Here is a 26,236-nt window from a genome sequence, read left to right on the forward strand (position 1 = left end):
ACCCCAAGTAAACATGTAATCACTTGAATTTCTCTGTTGATTCTGAGTCTATGCCCATTGTACACCTTATAAAACTCAAATCGTGTATTGTATAATAAAGACCTTGAATTTTCAAATTGAGAGAAATGAAGGTATAACTTGAGAAACAAAAGGTTTAACTGAAACTAGATTCACACAAATAAATGAACAGTAAATTCTTATTTACCACATCTCTCACAGTTACCGCTGCACTTAATGCTCAGTAACTTTTAATAATACACATCTTGATTTAGATAAAGCCTTGCAGAAACTAACTATGTAAACTACTGAATCATTGTCAACCCTGATGAAAAAGATGGACAAAATACACTATTTTTTCAATATTTAACTTAGCCGGAGATTATAATAGCTGCAACTCTGTTGCTCGACAGAAAAACTCTACGGAAAAATTCGCCAGCGATCGCTACACAGGTAGGGGGTGTACTCAACAGCGCCATCTGTCGTTCAGATACCCAGTACTCATTGTAAACAAAGAACCCAATTTTCTCTCTGTCGAGCTATCGACAAGACGCTCTTATTCGCCGTTGCTAAACTGGAGTTTTTTCACAACTAATTGGTGAAGTACTTTATTCTAGTTTTGAGCTTTCGCTATGCAGGTGTTTTATCTTCATCTTAAATCTTGAACTCGTTTTGGATAGATTTAATTATGGTGACAAAGAGAGTATGGACTTTCTTTCACTTTTAAATGGCCGACCCTTCCCTTAGACGGAAGTGTGTTTAGGCTTTTAGTAATTCTTATCACGTTATAGGTTTTCCTCTATATATTTTATATCTCTCCGCCTTTATTAGGCCTCTTCGATTAACTTTCCATTTATTATAAACATATAAAAATAAATTTTAATGTTTTGTTTATATAGACCTTTCCTGAGAGTAGGCGGTCCTAACTTGGAAACCGAAGTTAATCAACGTTGAGCCCTTTATATCGTAATTAGCTTTTAAAGAGCTAAGGATTTAAAACTTTTTAAATGTAATATTTTATGAAAGATTTTCTTTGATAGTCTTCGTACTGTTTTCAAAGATGAACTAACGTTTAGTTTTTTTTATGCTACGCAGTTGTTGACGTTCAGGACGTTCAACATGCGCACTATCGTTACGATAGAGAGAGAGTATATCACGGTTTCACTTTGCAGTAAGAGTAAAGTGATTCTGACGTTTTGTTCATTCTTTCTTAGCTTAAATGTTTTAAATTCTAATTTAAAGGAACTTTTTATTGAAAAACCTTTCAGTTTTTTCCTTTAGTCAAATAACATGTTTTTTTTGACGAAATATAATTGGGCTCTTCTCTTAGGTGCGAAATCAAGAGAGAAAGAGAGAGAGAGATAGAGACGGAGGGAGAGAGAGGAGAGAAAACGTTCCGTTCAAGCGGGTAACGTTGTTCTCGTGTTACTCGCGTCCCTAGTCGCTGTACGGGGAGGAAGGATAAAACGTTTTTAGGTTTTTATTCTCGTCCCCAGGCTGTGTGCGGTGAGAGATTGAAAACGTAGTTATATGAACTAGTGTTTAGTCTCTTTCCCAACCACTGATTTTTTTATCTTAAAATATGTTTTCTGTTTTTTGCTGGTGTTAATGAGCTTGCATTATACGACTGATTTCGCAATTACTACCTTTTAATGAAGGGTAGAATTGCGTGTTTCAGGTAGAAATAAGTGCAAAACAGAAAATCGAAGTGATAAAGTGATATGCACAAAGTGTTAGAGTGTTGCGTCCGAGGCGCAAAGTGTTACAGTGTTGCGTCCGAGGGTTCGTCTGTTCGTGCCTGTCGTTCACCTAGTCCGGGACCTCTTACATGCTCCCAAGCCCAGGGGAGAAGTAATGTCGAACGACATATGGGTTCGAGAGGCCTTGACCAACGAACAGACGTTTTTCCCTCTATGGTATCGGGTGTATCTTACCAAGATCTCCCCTACCATAAGACGAGAGAGACGTTGTTTCTCCTCGTCATCCGTAGGCTTTTCGCATAAGAAACCTGTCACAAGGTTTCGAAGCCCTTAAGCGAAAGTCAGTCCTTTCAGGACAGGTCCAGCGTCCTGGTTACAACCATTAGGACAGCTCTGACCCTATGCAGTTATCGGATAACTGCTCGCCGCCTAACAAAAGCGTAACACAGACTCCGAGTTTTTTTTTTTTTTTTTTTTTTTTTTTGTAGGCAAAGTGTTGCGGTCACAGACGTTACCCTCGTCTCTTACCACAACCATTTCCGTTGATCCTTAATGGGTTGTATGGCAAGACATGCAGTATATACTTGCCTCCCTTTTGGAAGACTATTCTACCGATTAGTCCGTTGACTCTAGCCGTTTATCTCATCGATATCCTGGCTTTCAGCCAACCTAACGTTCCTTTGTGCTTACTGTTGACGTTGGCGTAGCTTAGTCACGTCAGTCAGGTTGTTTAGAACCACACTCGATGCGGTCTCGTGTGGTTTTTCAGCCGCATTTGGACGTTAGGCCACTTGCTGATGCTCCTGTGGACGTTCAAGACGTTCACTAACAATCGGAGTTGACTTGTTTTGACGCTGTGCGTCAACCTCCGCATTCTAGAGTCGTTTTGACTGCTCAGTCTAGGCAGTCAAAGCAGTCTCGAGTGGACGCTGTGCGTCCTCACGTTGTGGTTGACAGTTCAGTTGTTGACAGTTCACAGACTGTCAAGCAGTTACATGACGTTGCGTTCTGGTCCGCTACTAATGCACCAGTGAGAGACTCAGCTTTTATCGGACAAGGTTCCTGTAGATGAGGAAGTTGCTGTTCTCCCTCCTACTGATATTCCCTTGAGGACTCTGTCAGATGGAGAGGAGCCTAAAGCTGCTTAGCCTCCTATGGACTTTAATTAAATCATGATGATTTTTTTAAGGATCTTCGTCCGGATCTTTTTGTAACTGCTGCTCCTCGTTCGCCTAAACGTCAGAGCTTACACTAGGCCTAGCTACTTCGAAGCCGTTGTTTTTAAGCTAGTGCTCTCTCGCTCTCCTAGAGAGCGTTACGTTGGCTAGGCGACTGGTTTTTCACCAGGAGGAGTTTGGGGGATACAGCCTTTGCTTTACCTTCTTTTAAACTGCTTTATAGAGCGAGAGTCTGATATGACACGAGAGAAGTTCTCGGCTTGGGAGTTCATGTCTCTGCCCAGATAGACTTCTCAATTCTGGTAGACTCTCCCTGGCGCCTAGCCAGGAGACGCTCCAAGTTGTTTACAGGTCAACTTCACAGCTGTTGTCGAGCCTTTGAAGTTTTTCTGTACTATTATGTCACGCATAACAAGGCTTTCAGGGATGGTAAACGGTTCCGCCTCAGTCGCTAACCCCGTCTGTTGCCACACCTGCCCCCGAAGACCCTAAATGGGCTTTGCTGCAAGACATGCAGTCCAAGCTTGCGTCCTTGATAGAGGACTTAAATGCGGAGAAGGTTGCTACCGAACCTTCTGGCCAACAACCTTCCAACCGGTCGGTTGTGCGCCCTGTTGACGCTGAGGTAACCTACTCGCGTCTGCCAGTTGAGGTGGTTCCTCCACCGATGCGACCCAGTGTGGGTTGCCAGCCGCACGTTGACGTTAAGCGACGCTCGGAGGTGGTTGTTGACGTTCAGGACGTTCAACAACCAGCAGAGGTGACTTGTTGTGACGCAGTGCGTCAACCTCAGCAACCCGGTAGGGTGTTGACTGCACAACCCAGACGGTCTAGACAGTCTCGGGTTGACGCTGTGCTTCCTCGCGCACCATGGTTGTTGACAGTTCACAGACTGTGCAGCAGTTCCATGATATTGCGTCCGGCTCCGTCACGCATCCACCAGTGCGACCGGATTCAGCGAGCCAGACGTTGCCCACTCCGTTGCCGTTTCCTCGTCAGTTTCGGATGAGGAACCCTCTGATGAGGACGTTGCTGAACAACAAGACGATCAGCCCCCAGCCCTGCTATCCATCCAGAAGATGCTGAAGAAGGAACGCTGCTCAGTCAGGCTGTGGATGAGTCTGGTAGGGACGCTGTCATCCGTGGAACAATTTTTGTCACTAGGAAGACTACACCTCCGTCCTCTTCAATACCATCTAGCTTTTCACTGGAAAAAGGACAAGACGCTAGAAGCGGTCTCGATCCCGGTTTCCGAAAAGATAAAGTCTTGTCTGACTTGGTGAAAGGACAATATCAACCTAAGAGAGGGTCTTCCCCTGGCTGTTCAGACTCCCAACCACGTTCTCTTCTCGGACGCATCGGACGTAGGCTGGGGTGCGACATTAGACGGTCGGGAATGCTCGGGAATATGGAACTCGAGTCAAAGGACAATGCATTTCAACTGCAAGGAGCTACTGGCAGTACGTCTGGCCTGGAAAAGCTTCAGGTCTCTCCTTCAAGGCAAAGTGGTGGAGGTGAACTCGTACAACACCACGGCTTTGGCGTACATCTCCAAGCAAGGAGGGACCTACTCTCTGACGTTGTACGAGATCGCAAGGGACCTCCTCACCTGGTCAAAAGGTCTAAACATATCACTAGTAACGAGGTTCATCCAAGGCAACTTGAATGTCATGGCAGATTGTCTCAGTCGGAAGGGACAAATAATTCCAACAGAATGGACCCTCCACAAGGATGTATGCAAGAGACTTTGGGCCACCTGGGGCCAGCCAACCATAGATCTCTTCGCAACCTCGATGACCAAGAGGCTCCCAATATTTTGCTCACCAATCCCGGACCCAGCAGCAGTTCATATAGATGCCTTTCTCCTAGATTGGTCACATCTAGATCTATATGCATTCCCTCCGTTCAAGATTGTCAACAAGGTACTGCAGAAGTTCGCCTCTCACGAAGGGACAAGGTTGACGCTAGTTGCTCCCCTCTGGCCCGCGAGAGAATGGTTCACCGAGGTACTTTGATGGCTAGTAGTCGTTCCCAGAACACTTCCCCTAAGGGTGGACCTTCTACGTCAGCCACACGTAAAGAAGGTACACCAAGGCCTCCACGCTCTTCGTCTGACTGCCTTCAGACTATCGAAAGACTCTCGAGAGCTAGAGGCTTTTCGAAGGAGGCAGCCAGAGCGATTGCTAGAGCAAGGAGAACATCCACCCTTAGAGTCTACCAATCGAAGTGGGAAATCTTCCGAAACTGGTGCAAGTCAGTATCCGTATCCTCGACCAGTACCTCTGTTAATCAAATAGCTGACTTCCTCTTATATCTGAGGAAAGAACGATCTCTTTCAGCTCCCACTATCAAGGGTTACAGAAGCATGTTGGCATCAGTCTTCCGTCACAGAGGCTTAGATCTTTCCAACAATAAAGATCTGCAGGACCTCCTTAAGTCTTTTGAGACCACGAAGGAGCGTCGTTTGGTTACACCTGGTTGGAATTTAGACGTGGTACTAAGATTCCTTATGTCAGACAGGTTCGAGCCGCTACAATCAGCCTCCCTGAAAGATCTCACCTTAAAGACTCTTTTCCTGGTATGCTTAGCCACAGCTAAAAGAGTCAGTGAGATTCATGCCTTCAGCAAGAACATCGGATTCTCATCTGAAACGGCTACATGTTCTCTACAACTTGGTTTTCTAGCCAAAAACGAGCTGCCTTCTCGACCTTGGCCAAAATCGTTCGATATTCCAAGCTTATTGTATGGTTGGAAATGAACTAGAAAGAGTCTTATGCCCTGTAAGAGCTCTTAAGTTCTATTTAAAACGAATTAAACCTTTACGAGGCCCGTCTGAAGCTTTATGGTGTTCAGTTAAGAAACCATCTTTGCCTATGTCAAAGAATGCTTTATCCTATTTTATCAGACTTAATACGAGAAGCTCATTCCCATCTGAATGAGGAAGACCAAGCTTTGCTGAAGGTAAGGACACACGAAGTTAGAGCTGTCGCAACTTCCGTGGCCTTTAAACAAAATAGATCTCTGCGAAGTATAATCGACGTAACCTATTGGAGAAGCAAGTCAGTGTTCGCGTCTTTTTATCTTTAGGATGTCCAGTCTCTTTACGAGAACTGCTACACTCTGGGACCATTCGTAGCAGCGAGTGCAGTAGTGGGTGAGGGCTCAACCACTACAATTCCCTAATTCCATAACCTTTTTAATCTTTCTCTTGAAATGTTTTTATTGTTGTTTTTGGGTTGTCCGGAAGGCTAAGAAGCCTTTCGCATCCTAGTTGATTTGGCGGGTGGTCAAAGTAATTTCTTGAGAAGCGCCTAGATTAGAGGTTTTGATGAGGTCCTGTTGTATGGGTTGCAACCCTTGATACTTCAGATCCTAGGGGTCGCTCAGCATCCTAAGAGGATCGCGAGGCTCCGTAAGGAAGACGTACTTAAAAAGGCAGAGTAATTGTTCAAGTCGACTTCCTTACCAGGTACCTATTTATTTTGTTTTAGTTATTTTGATAACTTCTAAAATGAAATAAAAATTCTTAGCTCATATGATGTAAACATATTTTGCTGGTCTCTACCCACCCCCCTGGGTGTGAATCAGCTATTATAATCACCGGCTAAGTTAAATATTGAAAAATGTTATTTTGATAATAAAATAAATTTTTGAATATACTTACCCGGTGATTATAAATTAAAGGACCCTCCCTTCCTCCCCAATAGAGACGCAGTGGACCGAGGAGAAAATTGAGTTCTTTGTTTACAATGAGTACACCCCCTACCTGTGTAGCGATCGCTGGCGAATTTTTCCGTAGAGTTTTTCTGTCGAGCAACAGAGTTGCAGCTATTATAATCACCGGGTAAGTATATTCAAAAATTTATTTTATTATCAAAATAACATATTACATGTTTGGCGGATAACTTTCGTTTCCTTTCTAGAGTTAAGTTTTATCTCTTTATGACATCTTTAAATATGTTTCCTTTGACACAGTTTTTGTTAATAATCATTTCATTCTTCATGTTATATATGTTAAACTAATCATTTGCAAGTCTAAAAGAGAACCAATACAGTATGTAGAGGATTAAATTCTTTCCAAAACTTTCCACACAAAGATAAATAGATGAACTACCACTTTTATGGAATTATACCTTTAAGTCCTTCCTCTGACTTGAAACTAACTGGGTGTGTGACCTTGTCACTGAACTCTTTAACTAGATACCAAATGTCCTATTAGGAAAATGACTGAATACAGTATAAATTTATAAACCAATTAAGACTTTTACACTCGACATATCAATCTTGTTATCATGCAACTTACATCTCTGATGTATCGCCCCCTTTCCTCCGCAAAAAGGGTGCATGGCATGTAGAATCAAACATCTAGCGTAAAAAATAAATGGTTCTGAAATAAGTTGGAGAAAAAAATCAACTCTAGCGTAAAAAATAAATGGTTCTGAAATAAGTTGGAGAAAAAATCAACTCAAGCGTAAAAAATAAATGGTTCTGAAATAAGTTGGAGAAAAAAATCAACTTTCCAAATGTCTATCTGATACTAATGTTAATGGCACATCTGTTATTCGCAAAAAGAAAACATAACTGTGAGATCTTTTAAAATAAAAACTTTTTACAATTTTAAAATGGATGACCTTTAGAAAAGTAGGATTACCTCATACATTTCCTTATTCCATTCTGATAATCATAGCGAATTGAAAAGTAGAATGCCTGAATACATTCTCAACCCTGAAGAAGATAAGTTACACCAAGATACAACACTTCAAGACTAGCTTCTCGGATATGGTCTAAGACACAAAAACCTAAATAGATAATTACTTCTAGCCACTTGAACTTCTCAAATCAGCCTTTGTTGGCTTGAAAAGGTGTAGGTGTCATTAATATGATGTCTTCATTGGTGGTCAACTGCAGTTCATGTTGCTTGGAATGGTGTTACTGTATAGGGATTTTGCATTCTTGCAAATGTTGATTAAGTTGATGACTACTCCTTTGCAATGCTCGTCCTCAATCCACACAAACAACGCATTTTCCATTTGGATCATACTCTTATCCCTCACGTTTGAGACTTTCTTTGCACTGTTTGAGGCACTCACTGTCATGGCATCCCAAAATGCTCATAAACTGAAAAAGATTTTCTCATAATAAGTGAAGAAAATTTACTCAGTGTTCCTCATATTCATGAATACACATATACACTTATTTTTTTAAAGGTTTTCATTGAAGAAAGTATAACTTTTAACATCAAATAAATAATTCACAGTAGAAATAGAAATATTGCCAAATAAATAGGCCTTTACCATTGAGGAAATTCATAGCTGGCATCTGGGAGACGAGGGAGGAGGAAGAGGAGGGGGAAGGGGTTACTGCTTGGAGGGAGACTCTTCCTCCATGAAAATTTTTGGTCAAATATTGGGAGTTCTCTCTTAAATGGCATTGACTATCACTAACTGAATCACTTAATTTACTCTATATGGACACTTGGTCCTTTTTTTTTATTCTTACATACAATTCTGCCAAAGAACTTAATAAGAGACGACTGCTTTAGATTTTCTTTAAAATGTCTTGAAAATGGAATAGAAATCACATGAACATGGTGTAAACACTTTATGTGGCATATGAGAACACTTGACTAATTTCGTGCTAGTCTTGTTAGTACAGTACTTATCTAAAAAAAAAATATGCATACAGAAGGATAATTCTGCTCATAGACGGAAATAATGCTTATACTCTGATAAGAATTTTCATACTCATGCAACAATTTGCTTGTATTCTGAGTTACTCATAACCTAAGATGTTACTGTACTTCATAGTATGTACAGTACTCTCGTTCAGCCCGTAGAGTTGTACCACTGCTGCATAAGACAACCCTTCCCTGCACTTATCAGGTATCCCTTCTGTACCTTCTGTTCGAGAGTCATCACTTTCTACCATTTAAAGCTAGCTTGAGATGATGATGAAACACTCTTAATGGCCACGGCATGGTTGAAGAGTACAATTGATGCCAAACAAACATTTATGGAAGATGCAGGAAGACTGAGACAGTGTGACCCAGAGAAGTGACGTTATGCAGTGAGGGATGCGATGGGGGACAAAAAAAGGTGCAGGCCTGTAGAAAACGTTGTACAGTACAGTGCAATGCAGCAATCATAACAGAGATGTTACCACAAAATTCTGTGAATAAATTACACTTATTTATAATATTTCGCAGAACGTAGAATCATTGAAGCTCAAGGGATGGCTGATTTTTTTTCTATTACTGTTTTACAATTATCATTTTGGATGGTATGTTATTATAACAGCAGTATGCAGTGCAATAGGAGAGGTACTAAGGAAAGAGAAGAGGTGTGGAGCCAGAATGTCGCAATACACACTTATCATAGCAGACATTATGCAAAAAATTAAAATTATTAATTGAAATGTTTTGCCAAGTAAATGATGGACTGAATGATAAGGATAATAGGGAAGCAGATATAATAGCTGTTGCAGGTGTTGAGGTGCCAGTGATAGGAGAGGAGAATGAAAGAGAGGTTACAAGATAGGGAGTGAAGAGAGCACTAGATGAAATGAGAGTAGGAAAAGCACCTGGTTTGGATGACACAATGGCTAAGATGTTAAAGGAGGGGGCAATGACTGTTCTTGAATGGTGGGTGAGATTGTTTAATACAAGATTTATGTTGTCAATGGTAACAGTGAACTGTGTGTGAGTGTATTGTTCCGCTATACATAGGTAAGGAAGATGTGCATGAATGTTGTAATTATTCAAGGGGTTTTAGGTTATTGTGTGTTAGAGTGCTAATTAATAGGATTAAGAATAAAAGAGATTATGCAATCTTAAAAGTGCAGGGCAGTTTTAGAAGAGGTAGGGGATGTATGGATCAGATTTTTACAGTTAGGCAGATATGTAAGAAATATATAGCAAAATGTAAGGTGGTGTATGTTGCATTTACGGATCTAGAGAAAGCTTATGATCAAGTTGATAGGGAAGCGATGTGGAATGTTGAGGTTATATGGAATTGGTGGAAGGTTGTTTCAAGCAGTGTAGAGTTTATACATAATCAGTAAAGCATGTGTTAGGGTAGGAAATGAAGTGAGAGTGCGACTGAGACTAGGATGTGTGATGTCGCCATGGTTGTTGAGTTTGTTTGTTGATAGAGTTGTGAGAGAGGTGAATGCTCGAGTGCTTGATCGAGGATTGAAATTGATAAATGAGAGAGATCATGAGTGGGAGGTGAATTAGTTTTTCTTTGCGGATGATACGGTATTGATTACCAACTTGAAGGAGAAGTTGGGTTGATTAGTAACAGCATTTGGGAGGGAGTGTGAGAGAAGGAAGTTCAGAGTTAATGTGGGTTAGAGTAAGGTTATGAGATGCACAAAAAGGAAGGGTGGTACTATGTTGAATGTCATGGTGAATGGAGAGTTACTTGAAGTAGATCAGTTCAAGTACTTCGGGCCTGTTGATGCTGCAAATGATGGATTGGATGCAGATATATGTCAAAGTGAATGAAGGATGTAAGTGCTAGGGGCAGTGAAGGGAGTGGTAAAGAATAGAGGGTTTGGAATGAATGTAAAGAGAGTTCTGTATGAAAAAGGGATCGTACCAACTGTGGTGAAGTGTCTGAGGAGTATGGATGATGTATCTTGATCAAATAGGGTTAGGAAAAAAGTAGTGAGGGTGATAATGGGTGTAAGAAAGGAAATAGCAGCTAGAATGGATATGAATGTGTTGAGGTGGTCTGGTCATGTATAGAGAATGGAAAATGGCCATCTGCTGAAGAAGAGGATGAATGCAAGAGTGAATGGGAGAAGTACAAAAGGAAGGCCAAGGTTTTGGTGGATAGATGGAGTGGAGAAAGCACTTGGCGATAGGAGAATAGATGTGAGACGTAAAATAGTGTGTTATTTATGGGAATAAATGGCAAGCGATTGTGACACAGTTGCTGCTTCCTCCGGTCACCTTGGTGACTACTGAAGTAGCAGCAGTAGGGGATTCAGCATATGAAGCTTCATTTGTGTTGGATAACGGGGAAGGGTGGGCTGTGGCACCCTAGCAGTACCAGCCAAACTTGGCTGAATGTTTTTTTGATGCCAGCTCCCCAAAAATTGGGAAAGTGCCTTGGTATTTAGATAAATTTTGCCAATCTCAAAATTTGAATAACTGAAACCACAAAAATAGAATCCACAAAAATTTGGGGGTAACTGTATACCTGAAAACAAATAAGTTGTGGTCAGTTAGTAGTCAGGTAAGTAATAACACACTTCAAAAAGTCCTAGTCCCTTGGCTAGCCTTGCTATAAATATTGTCGCTGAAAATATTGGTGAAACTTAATGTTACATTCTTGTCATTTAGATATTTTATTTTTTTTCAGATTGCAGCTTACCTTTGCAAAGAAAGAAAATCCTGCAAAGAAATTTAAAGCATCCACCCATCTTATTTGTTCTACGGCCAGTGGTGAGAAATATAAGGCAGCCCTTAATTGGAAACTTCCAGCTGTAACCCATAATTGGCTTCTTGCTTGTGCTAGAAGTGACACTAAGGAAGATGAGAACATTTATAGGGTTGATATTGATGACCCTGTCATCCTTGATGGCAAAAATATTTTGCGTAACTTGTTTGGTGAGTACATGCGTTATTTATTTACACTTATTTTATCAATATTTTGAAGGAAGTTCATATGTTGTGTGTAAAAATATTTTTAAAGTATTAGACTATTATTTTATATTTTTTAACATAGGACTTGCTAGGTAGTTATATATATAGCTTACGTCCTTGACGTCACGGCAGAAAATTCAAAAACTCGCGCCAGTTGCCGATTGGGTAGCCAGGTGTACAGTACCACCTGTGCGGCCTAGCGTGGTACTTTGGAACCATTCCATGATTCCTCATATCTTCCCTGCCGTCGCTAGCGGCAACATCGTTGGATATTCTCCTCGCTTTTTACCTGATATTTTTGCTGTCCCTTTGGTGAAGTACAATAATTTGGGTTTTGACTCTCACTTGATTGGATTTTTTATTGGATACTCTTGATTTATGTTTGGATATTGATATTTTGACCCTTGCTTGTTGATCTCTTTTACAATTTTTCAAAATGGCCACCCCCCCCCCCTTTAACTTTTAGAGTGTGTGTGCGTGGGTGTAAGACCTGTTTGGCTAAGGCCTCCATTGATCCATATTCGCTCTGCATTAAATGCAGAGGTAAGGTATGTGAGTTGGATGATAGGTGTGATAATTGCATTCTATTATCTGAGCATGAGTGGCTTGAATTAGATCGCTATACGCGTAAATTAGAAAGAGATAAGTTGATGTGTAGTTCTTCTTGCTCTTTTAAAGATTTTTCCTCTTCCCATGTCACCGAACCTATTCCTTCCCCTGTAGTGGTAGTTTCTGATCCCACTACGGTTACCGCAAATGAGTCTACACTTAAAGATACGATGTTGGCTATTCAGGCATTGGGCGCGGTGGTTGAATCTATCGCTGCGGACAGGACGCAATTAATGTCCGACGTTAAGCAGCTTAAAGGTGACTGCGAGAAGTGCAGTGAACGTATTTAGTGCAGTGGGGGTTGCGCCTGCTCGGGCTTCTCGTTCTCCTAGTCTTAGACCTCTTCCAAGCTCCTCAACCCCTGGGAGAAGGAATGTCGAACGACGAAAGGAAACGAGAGGCTTTAGCTCCTGAGCAGATGTCCCCTCAAGCGTTCCTGTTGACTTTTCCCAGAACGTTCGCCCTCACCATAGGAAAGGTGAAGTTAAGGTGATTTATTCATCCTCGGATGACGCAGTTCCTATAAGAGGCTGGCGTCAAGCGTTCAGACCTCTTAAGAGGAAGTTGGATACTGTAATGTCAACCAGCGTCCTTCCAGGACACCGCAAGTTCTTGGTTGTAGCCATTGGAGCAGTCCAGAGCATTTTCTCTCCACCGAAGAAAGCTCACCTGCCAAGCGTCCTGCTAGGACGTTGGATTCTGTAAGGAATCGGACAGTTGTTGGGCTGTTGTCTGAATCGGGCATGACCTCGGTTCATGCTCCTCCTCCACCATCAGATTGGTTATCGCCCTCTGGACGCTCTGAGCGTTCTGTGAGCAGCGTGGAGGGCGAACCTGTGATTGACGTAACGTTGCCTGTATCACAAGTTGACCCGAATCTTACTAAGCTGCAAGAGATGCAGCAAAGACTTTCGTCGTTTATGCAAAGCTACCAAGCTCCAGACGGTAAAAGGGTAGCGTTCTTAGATCCTGAGCGTCAGGAAGCTTCCTCTCTGGACGCAAAGCGGTGAGTCGTGTGACTCTTGTAGACGAACGGTTGGACGTCTCCCCTGTTTAATGTCCTAAAACTGTTCCTTCTAAGGAAAGTGGGCATAATCTGGACCCAGAACGCAAACATGATGCTACGCGCAAGCAACAAGTCGTGACAGTGAGTGTCAAGTGTCTAGACGCGTTGAGCGTTCAACAACGCATAGTGCCGAGTGTCCTGGTAAACGTGACATTAAAACCTCCTACAACACGTGACGTTGAACGTCCAGCCATTCGGGAAGTCGAGCGTCCTGGAAAGCGAGGCGCCGAACGTCCTATTAGAAGTGATGGTGAACGTCCTACAGGAAGTGCTTTCGAGCGGCCAGCAAGACGCGATGTCGAGCCGTTCTTCTTTATGTAGCATTGAACGTTCTTCATGACGTGTTCTAGATCGTCCAGCAAAGCGGGACGTTGAACGTCCTACTAGTCGTGACGTTGAGCGTCCTACGATCTAGGACGTCGAACTTCCAGCGAGGCGGGAGATCGAGCGGCGAGCAGCCAGGCAGGACGTCGAGCTTCAAGCAATTCGCTGCGTCGAGCGCCAAGCAGGACGGGTTGTCGAGTGTGACACTGAGCTTCCTTACATGAAAGTCCAGAAAGGAATTATGACTTTCAGGATGCGAGCTTCGCACTTCAGGATGATCTCTATCAAATTAAGAGTCGAGATCTAAAACTCTTTAGCTCTGATCGCGTGGATCGCGAGCATTTCACAGAGCGTCAAGGGACTTTGTCAGAGGAAGAAGTTGATGATCACCTTTCTTCTGTCGAACTTTTTGAGGAGTTATCTGAAGGAGAAGACTCTTTGAGTCGTTTCGTCCTTCATTGGATTTAAAGAAACTCGTGAAAATCTTCAACAATGAGTTCCCAGAGTCCTTTGCTCCCGTTGCTCCACGTTCGCCTCCATCTAAATTCACGCTCGGGAAAACGGCGAAGAAGTCTCTGTTTACCAGAATGGTTCTGTCTCGATCGTCGAAAAGAGCTCTTAAGATGATGGGAGACTGGATGGAGTCCAAGAAGGACCAAGGGAAAGTAGTCTTTACGTTCTCCCCAACTAGATTAGCATCTAGATCTAGTATATGGTACGATACGGGAGAAGTTCTCGGCTTGGGAGTTCCTGCCTCTGCCCAGGGAGATTTCTCAAGCCTAGTAGACGCTCCTCGTCGATCGGACATGAGGAAGACCAAGATTCTCTGGTCTACTTCAAAGTTAGACCATCTGCTCAAAGGTGTCTTTAGAGCCTTCGAGGTTTTTAATTTCCTCGATTGGACTTTGGGAGCCTTGGGCAAGAAGGTTGCTGTTCTTAAAGAAGGTGACTCTTCTAGTTTAATCCATGTCATGTCGTGCATGGATAAGGCATTACGAGACGGATCGAATGAGTTGGCAGCGATTTTCACAGCAGGCATCCTTAAGAAGAGAGCCCAGATGTGTTCATTTCTGTCGCTGGGGGTTACTCCCTTCCAGAAATCGGAATTACTTTATGCTCCGCTGTCTTCCTCTCTTTTTCCGCAGGATCTAAGTAGAGAGATTTCTTCCGCATTGACTCAGAAGGCCACCCAAAGAAAAGTCTTACCATCTTCCTTCTCTAGCCGCAAGCCTAAAGATGATACACCTTTCCCTAGATTTTCTCATCCCTTTCGAGGAAAGACTTCCAGCAGGGGTAGCTCTCGACCCGATGGAAGGAGAGCAAAAAGGAGAGGATTTAGGACAGGGCAAAGCAGAGTCTGACTGCTTTTGCCTTCAGGCAGTAGGAGCCAGACTACACATCTTCTGACATGCGTGGGAGATGAGGGGTGCAGACCTTTGGTCAGTTCAGCTTCTAAAGGAGGGTTACAAGATCACTTTTATAGGGAAACCTCCTTTGATTTTAACCCTAGTGGATTTCTTTCCCAGGTACAGAGAGGAGTCAAAGAGGCAAGCATTACAACTTCAAGTGTCTCTCTTGTTGGAGAAGGGGGCCATAGAGAAAGTGCAGGACTTGCAGTCACCAGGGTTTTACAACCGCCTGTTCCTGGTTCCCAAGAACTCAGGGGGGGATGGCATCCAGTTCTGGACGTAAGTGTTCTCAACACTTTTGTCCAAAACACGAAGTTCTTGATGGAGACATGGAAGTCAATTCTTGCAACAGTAAGAAAGGGCGACTGGATGGTCTCACTAGACCTCCAGGACGCTTATTTTCACATCCCTATTCATCCGAGCTTCAAGCATTATCTGAGGTTCGTATTCAAGGGAGAAGTGTTTCAGTTTCGAGCCCTGTGTTTCGGCCTCAACACCGCCCCTCAAATTTTTACGAAACTTATGCTTAATGTAGTAAGGATTCTCCGCTCAAGAGGCATCAGAGCCTCTGTATGTAGACAATTGGCTTCTCAGAGCTCGCTCTTACGATCACTGCCTGAAGGATCTTCAGACAACATTGAATTTGACAGAAGAATTGGGTCTTCTTGTCAACAAGGACAAATCTCTTCTGATACCATCATAAGAGATACTCTATTTGGGGATGGTGATTCGGAGTCGAGTTTTTCGGGCTTTTCCGTCTCCCTTAAGGATGGAACAAGCCCTCTTGAAAGTACAATCGTTTCTAAAAGAGCAGAAGTGTTCTGCGAGGAAGTGGATGAGCCTGTTGGGAACCCTCTCCTCGTTGGAACAGTTTGTCTCTCTAGGATGACTGAATCTTTGACCTCTCCAATTCCACCTCAATTATCACTGGAACATGAAGAAGGATTTAGAGACGATGTGTACTCCAGTCACGGAGTCCATAAGAAGTTGCCTTTAGTGATGGAACGATCCAGTCAAGTTTCAAGAAGGTTACCCATTAGAACAGGAGAACCCAGACTTTGTGTTGTGTTCCGACGCCTCGGACTCGCGGTGGGGAGCAACACTGGGCAAGTTGGAAGTTTTGGGGTTGTGGACGGAGGCTCAAAAGACCTTCCACATAAACCAAAAAGAATTGTTAGCAGTCCTGTTGGCCCTAGAAAGCTTCGAAGGGTCAGTTCTGAACAAAGTATTGCAGGTCAATGCCGACAACACCACAGCATTGGCTTACTTTGCCAAGCAAGAAGGAACCCACTCGATCTCCCTTTACGAGACGGCGAGGAATCTCCTCATCTTGGCAAAGGAAAGAAATATAATTCCGATTACAAGGTTCATCCAAGGGGAGAAGAATGTAATGGCAGATAGCCTCAGAAGGAGAGGTCAAGTCCTACCCGCGGAGTGGACACTCGATCAAGAAGTTTGCAAGAATCTGTGGCGACTTTGGGGTCGCCCTTGCATAGACCTTTTCGCGACCTCAAAGACCAAGGGGCTAGAGACGTATTACTCCCCATTGCCAGATCTTGAATCAGTACACACGGACACGTTCCTGCTAGATTGGTCCAATCTAGACGTGTACGTCTTTCCACTTTTCAAGATCCTTTACAAGGTGTTACAAAGTTTGTGTCAAGCGAAGGGACCAGAATGACCCTAGTAGCGCCCTTTTGGCCCTCAAGAGAATGGTTCACAAAGGTACTGGAATGGATAGTGGACACTCCAAGAAGCCTTCCATTAAGAGTAGATTTACTCAAACAGCCCCACTTGGAAAGACACCATCAAAGTCTCCAAAATCTTCAGATAACTGCCTCCAGACTATCGAAAAACTCACAAGAGCTAGAGGTTTTTCGAAGGAGGCAGCTAGAGCTATTGCAAGAGCAAGAAGGTCTTCGACCATCAGGGTCTATCAATCCAAGTGGGAGGTTTTTAGAGAATAGTGCAGAGTCAACTCCGTTTCCTCTTCCAGTACCTCTGTAACTCGGATTGCTGACTTCCTTTTATTCTTGCGAAGGAAGCGCAATTTTTCTTCATCCACTATCAAGGGATACAGGAGTATGTTGACAACTGTATTCAGGCACAGAGACTTGGATCTTTCGAATAATAAAGACATACAGGAACTTCTTAAATCTTTTGAGACATCAAAGCAATGTCACCAGGATTCACCAGCTTGGAATCTGGATATAGTCCTGAAGTTCCTTATGAGTGACAGGTTTGAGCCCTTGCACTCTACATCTCTTAAGGACCTCACAATAAAAGACCCTTTTCTTGGTTAGTCTGGCAACAGCCAAGAGAGCTAGTGAAATCCATGCATTCAGTAAAAATGTGGGTTTATGAGATAACAAAGCTATGTGCTCATTGCAGTTGGGTTTTCTCGCCAAGAATGAGTGTCCTTCTCAACCTTGGCCTAAGGCATTTGAGATTCCGAATCTTTCGGATGTGGTTGGCGATGAGTTAGAGAGAGTCCTATGACCAGTAGGAGCCCTGAAGTTTTACCTGGATAGAACGAAGGAGTTGAGAGGCAAGTCGTAAGCCCTGTGGTGCTCGGTCAAGAAGTCCTCCTTGCAGATGTCAAAGAATGCCCTTTTATTGTTCATCAGACTTCTAATTAGAGAGGCTCATACATATTGCAGTGAGACAGACTTTAGACTTTTAAAGGTCAAGACTCACGAGGTTAGAGCTGTAGCAACCTCAGTGGCCTTCAAACAAAATAGATCGTTGCAGAGCATTATGGACACAACCTTTTGGAGGAACAAATCTATGTTCGCTTCACACTATTTGAAAAGTGTCCAGACTCTTTATGAGGACTGTTACACTCTGGGACCGTTCGTAGCAGCGAGTACAGTAGTGAGGGAAGGATCCACCACTACATTCCCACAATCCTAATACCTTTTCTTCTCTTGGAACTTTTAATTTGTTTTTTATGGTTGTCTTTTGGAGATTGCAACAGTCTTCCGCAATCATTGATTGGTCAGGTGGTCAATTTTGTTCCTGGAGAGCATCTGGAACTGGGTATTAGAGGCGGCTCTGTCACAGAGAGGTATGTACACCGGTTTGACAGCTCCTAGAGATCTTCAGCCCCCTGAGAAGATTGCTGGATCTCATAAGGAAAGCGGACATAATGGCAGAGTATCATTGAAGTTAGCTTCCTTATCAGGTAGGAACCCTTAAGCTTGTTTTTTATTAACTCTTAAGCAGAATTCCAACTATATTGGCTGTCTCTAACCCTCCACCAAAGGTGTTAATCAGCTATATATATAACTACCAGGTAAATCTCGTGTTTAAAAATTTATTTTCATTATAAAATAAATTTTTGAACATACTTACCTGGTAGTTATATATAATTAAATTCCCACCCTCCTCCCCTCTAGAGACTAGAGTCATGGAAGATATGAGGAATCATGGAATGGTTCCAAGGTACCTCGCTAGGGCGCACAGGTGGTACACCTGGCTACACAATCGGCGATTGGCGCGAGTTTTTGAATTTTCTGCCGTGACGTCAGGGACGTAAGCTATATATATAACTACCAGGTAAGTATGTTAAAAAATCTATTTTATAATGAAAATAACATTTTATGTCCTTTTTTATTTGATAGATGTATATGTTCTTGGAGGCAAAACTCTCATAGATACATTCATAGGAGAGGTTCCTCCAACTCCTATAAATAGTAAGGTTAAATCTCTACGTAAAGAGTCATTTGAGGCTCCTCGTGAAGTCAAGACACCAGATATGGAAACCATAAGAAAAAGTAAGTCAATATTTCTCCTTATAATTCTAAGAATTATGAAAGTGAGCGCAATTGATTTTTATTTTGTAAATTATAGAAGAGCAGTGATTAGCAGTTAAACTAGTAATGACAGTACTGTATTACAGTATTCCCTTATCAACACAGGTCACAGGGTAACTTGATGGTAGTTTATATAAAGAGTAAAAATACAAACCTTTGTTCTTTGAGGTAACATTACTCTGAAGTATCAAATAAACGCACCGGTACGTTCATTAATTTTTCAAATTTCTTCCCGCCGGTACGCTCCATTTCCACCCAGTACGATTATTAATTTTTCACAAATCTTCCAACCAGTATGTTTATTCAATACTACCTATCGTACCGGTGGGAAATTATACAAGTACAAATTTTTTTTATTTTCTTAGCTGAAGTAGCAATCAAGATCTCAACTCGTATCGTACATGTAGGTCAAGCAGAAGTCGCTCTCAGAACACTACGATACATGCGTTGTCTGATTTCAATTTCTATAAATGGACGTGCTTTCCCTTCAACAGTGGTAACTACTCATGTATATCGATTGATTGATGTCATGTCGCAAGGTGATAGGATCATATTTATAGCTAACGAGGTCATTTCAAGTGCAGCAAAGAAGTTGTGTCTGTTTTCAAACATCAATTATTTCACGCCGATTTATGATTTAAATGATGTTAAATCACACTTCTATGTTAGATAAACCCTTAGAAGTTTACAGGTATGCAAAACGAACCTTATATCTGAGAATAAATTAACTTTGAATAACGTATCCTAACAGCGTAAGGCCATCGGAGGCGGCTTAGGGGCGATAGATCTGAGTCTTCGGATCCTGTCGATTATAAAATTTAACTCGTATCCGTAGATGCTCTTCACACGAATATATATCTTTGTCATTAGGAGGTGACAAAAATTACAATTTGATACATTATTCAGGACGGATGACATATATATATATATATATATATATATATATATATATATATATATATATATATATATATATATATATATATATATATATATATATATATATATATATATATATATATATATATATATATATATATATATATATATATATATATATATATATATATATATATATATATATATATATATATATATATATATATATATATATATATATATATATATATATATATATATATATATATATATATATATATATATATATATATATATATATATATATATATATATATATATATATATATATATATATAATATATATATATATATATATATATATATATATATATATATATATATATATATATATATATATATATATATATATATATATATATATATATATATATATATATATATATATATATATATATATATATATATATATATATATATATATATATATATATATATATATATATATATATATATATATATATATATATATATATATATATATATATATATATATATATATATATATATATATATATATATATATATATATATATATATATATATATATATATATATATATATATATATATATATATATATATATATATATATATATATATATATATATATATATATATATATATATATATATATATATATATATATATATATATATATATATATATATATATATATATATATATATATATATATATATATATATATATATATATATATATATATATATATATATATATATATATATATATATATATATATATATATATATATATATATATATATATATATATATATATATATATATATATATATATATATATATATATATATATATATATATATATATATATATATATATATATATATATATATATATATATATATATATATATATATATATATATATATATATATATATATATATATATATATATATATATATATATATATATATATATATATATATATATATATATATATATATATATATATATATATATATATATATATATATATATATATATATATATATATATATATATATATATATATATATATATATATATATATATATATATACTGTATATTATATATATATACAGTATATTATATATATATATATATATATATATATATATATATATATATATATATATATATATATATACCGTATTTCCCGTGTCATAAGACGCACCTTTTTCACGAAAAGTGGCCTCCAAAATCACCCTGCATCTTAACACTTAAGAAAAAGTTGTATAAGGGAGTTTGACACCCTTCAAACACCCAACTATTGACATACAAGCACTCTAACTCACGAGAGATAGAATATAATCCTACAATTATCATTAATATGTAATAAATTCATTCATTTTTATATTGCACATCCTTCAATGAATGACAGTAGCAATCTCTTTTTTTTTTTTTTTTTTTTTTTTTTTTTTTTTTTTTTTTTTTTTTTTTTTTGTAATCAGCTGATGACTTGCTAACCCTCTTCTACAAGAAAACATGCCAACTAATAGTCTCATAGCAGACGACGCTATGACAGAGTTGTTGTTTATGATGTGTTTATCTTATATTCTCATATTTTGTTGACATTTTGTAATAAGCAATATATTGATAATGACTTTGTTGCCTGAGTTACGAAATAATACAAACAGACAGTTGGAAAAAAATTCTGTTTGTTGAGTGCAGTATGACAAAGTTAGCAGAAAAGTAACTAGACCTAGAAACACATAAACAGTAACAAAATTATTCCACCTAAAGGAATGTCTAGATTTCTTTAATCAATAATTACATTTTGTGTGAAAATTTATAGGCTGTACGAGGAATTTTGGAATTAGTACTAGAATTTTAAATCTTTAACAAAATTTTATGTACCTTTGGCAACACTGCTTTGATGTAAACAACACTTGAAACACCAAACACTCTGACTAAACGTGTAGTTGTGGTGGAAACTATGACAACTTTAGAGGTTTCTTATATGAATATGTAATAAAAATGGGATAATCGTCCTATAGCTAATTAATATTAACATTTCATAATTCACCCAAAATAAGAAAAGTTACGGTGCAAGACAGTAATCACGCTAGAGTCTCTGACTAGGGATTTGTATTAAGAATTTTTAAAATCCTAAATTTTTTTTTCTAGAACTGCCTTGCTAATTTACCACTTGTTGCATCTTATGACACGGGATATACGGTAGATATCCTGTTTTCAAGATAAATATATTGTAATACTGAGTGAATTTTACCTGGTGAAAGTTTTTTTTACAGTGATAAATAGCTTTTTTCTTTCTCTCTTTTCATTTATTTTTTTTTGGGGGGGTGGGGGGGAGTGGGGACGGTTTCAGGATTTGGGGATATTTGGCTCGCCTAGCCTTGGACACTGCTGAGTTGAATTTGTCGTTGGCGAGTACAATCGTAGGGTCATTCGGTATTCATGGCTAGCGCAATAATAAAATATAAAAAAATAAATAAAACTAATAATAATAATAAAATAAATAAATCATATCTGCGTCCTGAATTTAACGTCGTAAATTTTTGGGCAGCAAGTAAAACTATCGTAGAATTAGAAAAATGAAGCGAAAGAATATGCAATACTATTGTAGACTTGCCCTTCAAGAAATCATTATTTTCCAGTCAGTACTTTTATTCTATCCAGTACTCTTATTAAATTTTGAGGTTTTTTTTCCGGGCAGTACTTTTATTCCATCCTGTACTTTTATTAAATTTCGAGATTTTTTCCACCCAGTACTTTTTTTAAATATTGATATTTTTTCCACCCAGTACTTTTATTCCATCAGTACTTTTATTCCATCAGTACTTTTATTCCATCATTACTTTTTTTCGATACTTCAGAGTACTGTATATTTGTTCAGACACGAATACAAACCTTTTTGCTCTTTATTGTATGGATTATTTTGATGAATGTGGAAAACTAGCCAAAAGAATTTAACATGATATTACTACCCACCAATAGTTTCAGGGGGGTAGACTACTCATCCCGCTTGCTCACTCATAGGTTGAGTGATGTCACTTTATTTAGGCTTGTAAAAGAGAGAGAGAGAGAGAGAGAGAGAGAGAGAGAGAGAGAGAGAGAGAGAGAGAGAGAGAGAGAGACTCTCTCTGACTCTGTTACCTTATTGCCTTAATCTATGTTTGGGTTCCCCCAGGTCCCTCAGTGTTAACTTATTGCTTTTTTCTATGTTTGGGGTCCCTCAGTGTGAGGAACCTCGTATATACACCAGAGAGATGCTAATGCATCTTCCGGTGTATTTTGCATCTTCCAATCTTGGATGGTCTGGGATGCATCTTAGGTATTTATTGAGCTTATTCTCAAACACATCTTCGCTCACTCCTGATATGTTTCTTAGATGAGCTGGCAGCGCATTAAATAGTCGCTGCATTATCGATGCTGGTGCGTAGTGTATTAATGCCCTCTCTGCCTTCTTCAGTTTTCCTGGTATAGTTTTGGACACTATTAATCTACCTCGGCTTGCTCTTTCTGATATTTTTAGCTCCATGATGTTTTCAGTAATTCCTTCGATTTGCTTCCATCTTGTATTATTATGTAGCGTTCTCTTCTCCTTTCTAGACTGTACAATTTTAAAAATTGCAGTCTTTCCCAGTAGTCAAGGCCCTTAACTTCTTCTATTCTAGCAGTAAAGGACCTTTGTACACTCTATTTGTGCAATATCCTTTTGTTAGTGTGGGTACCATATCACATTGCAGTACTCAAGTGTGCTACGTACATAAGTTTTGTAAAGCATAATCATGTGTTCAGCATTTCTTGTTTTAAAGTGTCTGAATAGCATTCCCATTTTTGCTTTACATTTAGCCAACAGTGTTGCTATTTAGTCGTTGCAAAACATATTTCTATTTAACATTACACCAAGGTCTTTAATTGCTTTCTTATTTGTGATTGTCTTGTTGTTAGGTCCCCTGTATGCATATACCATTCCTTCTCTGTTTCCATAATTTATTGATTCAAATTTATCGTAGTTAAATACCATCATATTTATCTCCGCCCATTCATATATTTTGTTATACTGTATGTCTTTGTAGTGAATTCCTATCTTCATCATAAGTAATTTCTCTACTTATTCTTGTGTCATCGGTGAAACTTCTCACTACAGAGACTTTAACATTACAGTGTATGTCTGAGATCATAATAACAAACAGCAGTGCAGCTAATACCGTACCCTGTGGCACATCAGATATTACCTGGGCTTCATCTGATTTCTCGTCATTTTCAACCACTATCTGTTTTCTGTTTTGTAGAAATTCTTTTTATCCATTTTCCTATCTCTCCCACAATATTAGGCTTTCTAATTTTTTCCTTGATATATTATGGTCTACCTTGTCAAAGGCTTTTGCAAAATCTACATAGACCACATCTGTGTCTTTTTCACTTATCATATTTTTGTATAAGTTTTCATAGTTTGCTATCAGTTGGGTTTGTGTACTTTTTCTAGGCACAAAACCATGTTGACCTATATTAAATAGATTATTTTTAACCAAATGATTCATCATTTTCTTTTTTATTACCCTTACATACACTTTGATATGTGATGTTAGACTAACAGGTCTATAATTGCTTGCCTCTAGTCTTGATCCACTTTTGAAAATTTATGTTTAACAAATATCTCGCTCATACCTACACTTTGTCTTAGCAGTATTGCAAGTGGCTTCGCGATAGTGTGTGCAGTTTTTTTAACAAAATCGCTGGAGCTCCATCTGGCCCGGCTGCCGATCCATTTTTAATTTCGCTTATAGCCTGCACAATATCTGCTTCATTAATATCTATATCCGTTAGATATTCAATATTTTCTTCTCTCATTTCTGTTTCATTATTCTCATTCGCAATTCTTGGCGTGAATTCACTCTTATATTTTTATGCTAATATGTTGCATATTTCCTTTTTTTTTATTCGTTAACCGTCCTTCCATTCTTAGAGGGCCTATTTCTTAATCTCCCTTTATTCATCATTTTAGTATAGGAGTAAAGTATTTTTTTTTCTTTTTTTGATATTTTGAAGTATCCTCTCTTCTAAGTCCCTTTTTTCATTTTCTTTCGATTGCATAATCTTTTGCTCTGCATTTTCTATCTTTTTATTTCCATCATTCTCCATACATATTTTGTTATGCAAGATTTTTCTTCCACTTTCTAATTTTCTGAAATAAGAACCTTCTGTTTCTTGGTATGCATGTCTGATAGTTATTTTTTTTTTTTCGGTACATATTTTTCAACAATTTTCTCAAGTATTTTGTACAGTATATCCATATTTAATTATATATTATCACTTACAAATGCACTTTTCCAATCTTTGTTCAATTCTTCATTTATTTCTGACCATTTTATATTCTTACTATAAAAATTATTTTTTTCCATATCCTTCCCATGGTTTCATGCTTCGTTTATCACTGCGTTCACTTGCTTTGGAATGGACTATTAATTCTATGACATTGTGGTCTGAAATTTCCATGTTATACACTATTATTTCTTTAAAATAATTCACCTCATTCACAAATACTAAATCTAGGACATTGTCCTCTCTTGTTGGAATGTGGTTTATTTGTTGCATATTATGTTCTAATATTATTATTATTGTCATTACTATCCAAGCTACAAGCATATCTTGAAGCTTTTCAAATTGCCTTTTATCTTCTGTGCTACTATTACTCTCTTTTTTATATGTATATATACAACCACTTTCTTCTATCCGTTCTTTCCAATCCACGAAAGGAAAGTTAAAATCTCCGGATAGGAGTATATTCCAGTCTTTATGGTTTCTACATACTGTATATCATCTATTTTCTCTATTTTTATGTCAAACTTCCTTAGTATTTGGGGGTCTGTAAACTACAATATTCACTAATCTTATCATATTCAAATTCTACCGCAATCAATTCACATTCTGTGTTGCTGTATTTATCCCAGACTTTTTCTTGATTTATGTCTCTTCCATATATTGTGGTTCCCCCTTGATTCCTATTTGTTGTGTCTGATCTATATTTATGGAAACCCTTTATCTGGTCATCACTGCCAGTTTCTTGGGAATACCATGTTTCACTTATATTTAATATATCTTTTTTTTTCAATTTGAGTTAGTTCTTCTAAGAACTCTATTTTCCTTTTAGAGTTACTCGTGACTAAACCCTGTGAATTCATCACTGATGGTTTGTGTTTCATCCCCATTATGTAATATTAGTGATAATATGGATTCACCCATGTTTCCTTCCTGTTCTGATAGGATGTTCTTTTCTTCACTTCCAGGAATCTACCTAATGCAAGTAGGAATGCCTTGAAGTTGGGTAGTTGATATACAGTATTTAATTTTTTATTTTATGCAACACTTGATGTTCATATCACAACACCCCTTGCAAAGTTTTTAATTCTCTAGAATGGAACGTAATGCCTTACCTCTTTACTAGTAGGCTACACCGTTCGTAAATAATTCACTTTGACCGCTTGCTATTACTGATGATAATTGTATCTTAAGAAAGGAAGGGTAGACCTTTTAACTTCATGGAGACTTCCTCCCACC

General features: G+C 38.6%; 1 protein-coding gene across 2 annotated transcripts in view; it reads left to right on the top strand.

Annotated features, from left to right (window-relative positions):
• The window catches only part of mus101 (mutagen-sensitive 101), a 156,607-nt gene that overhangs the window by 94,174 nt on the left and 36,197 nt on the right, over positions 1–26,236 (top strand). For both annotated transcript variants that reach the window (XM_068350996.1, XM_068350997.1), the window contains 2 exons: positions 11,242–11,489; positions 18,557–18,709. In XM_068350996.1, coding sequence (XP_068207097.1) covers positions 11,242–11,489; positions 18,557–18,709 — 401 coding nt within the window. The remainder of the gene's footprint in view (positions 1–11,241; positions 11,490–18,556; positions 18,710–26,236) is intronic.

This window comes from Palaemon carinicauda, chromosome 27 (genome assembly GCF_036898095.1).
Source record: "Palaemon carinicauda isolate YSFRI2023 chromosome 27, ASM3689809v2, whole genome shotgun sequence".
Lineage (NCBI taxonomy): Eukaryota > Metazoa > Arthropoda > Malacostraca > Decapoda > Palaemonidae > Palaemon > Palaemon carinicauda.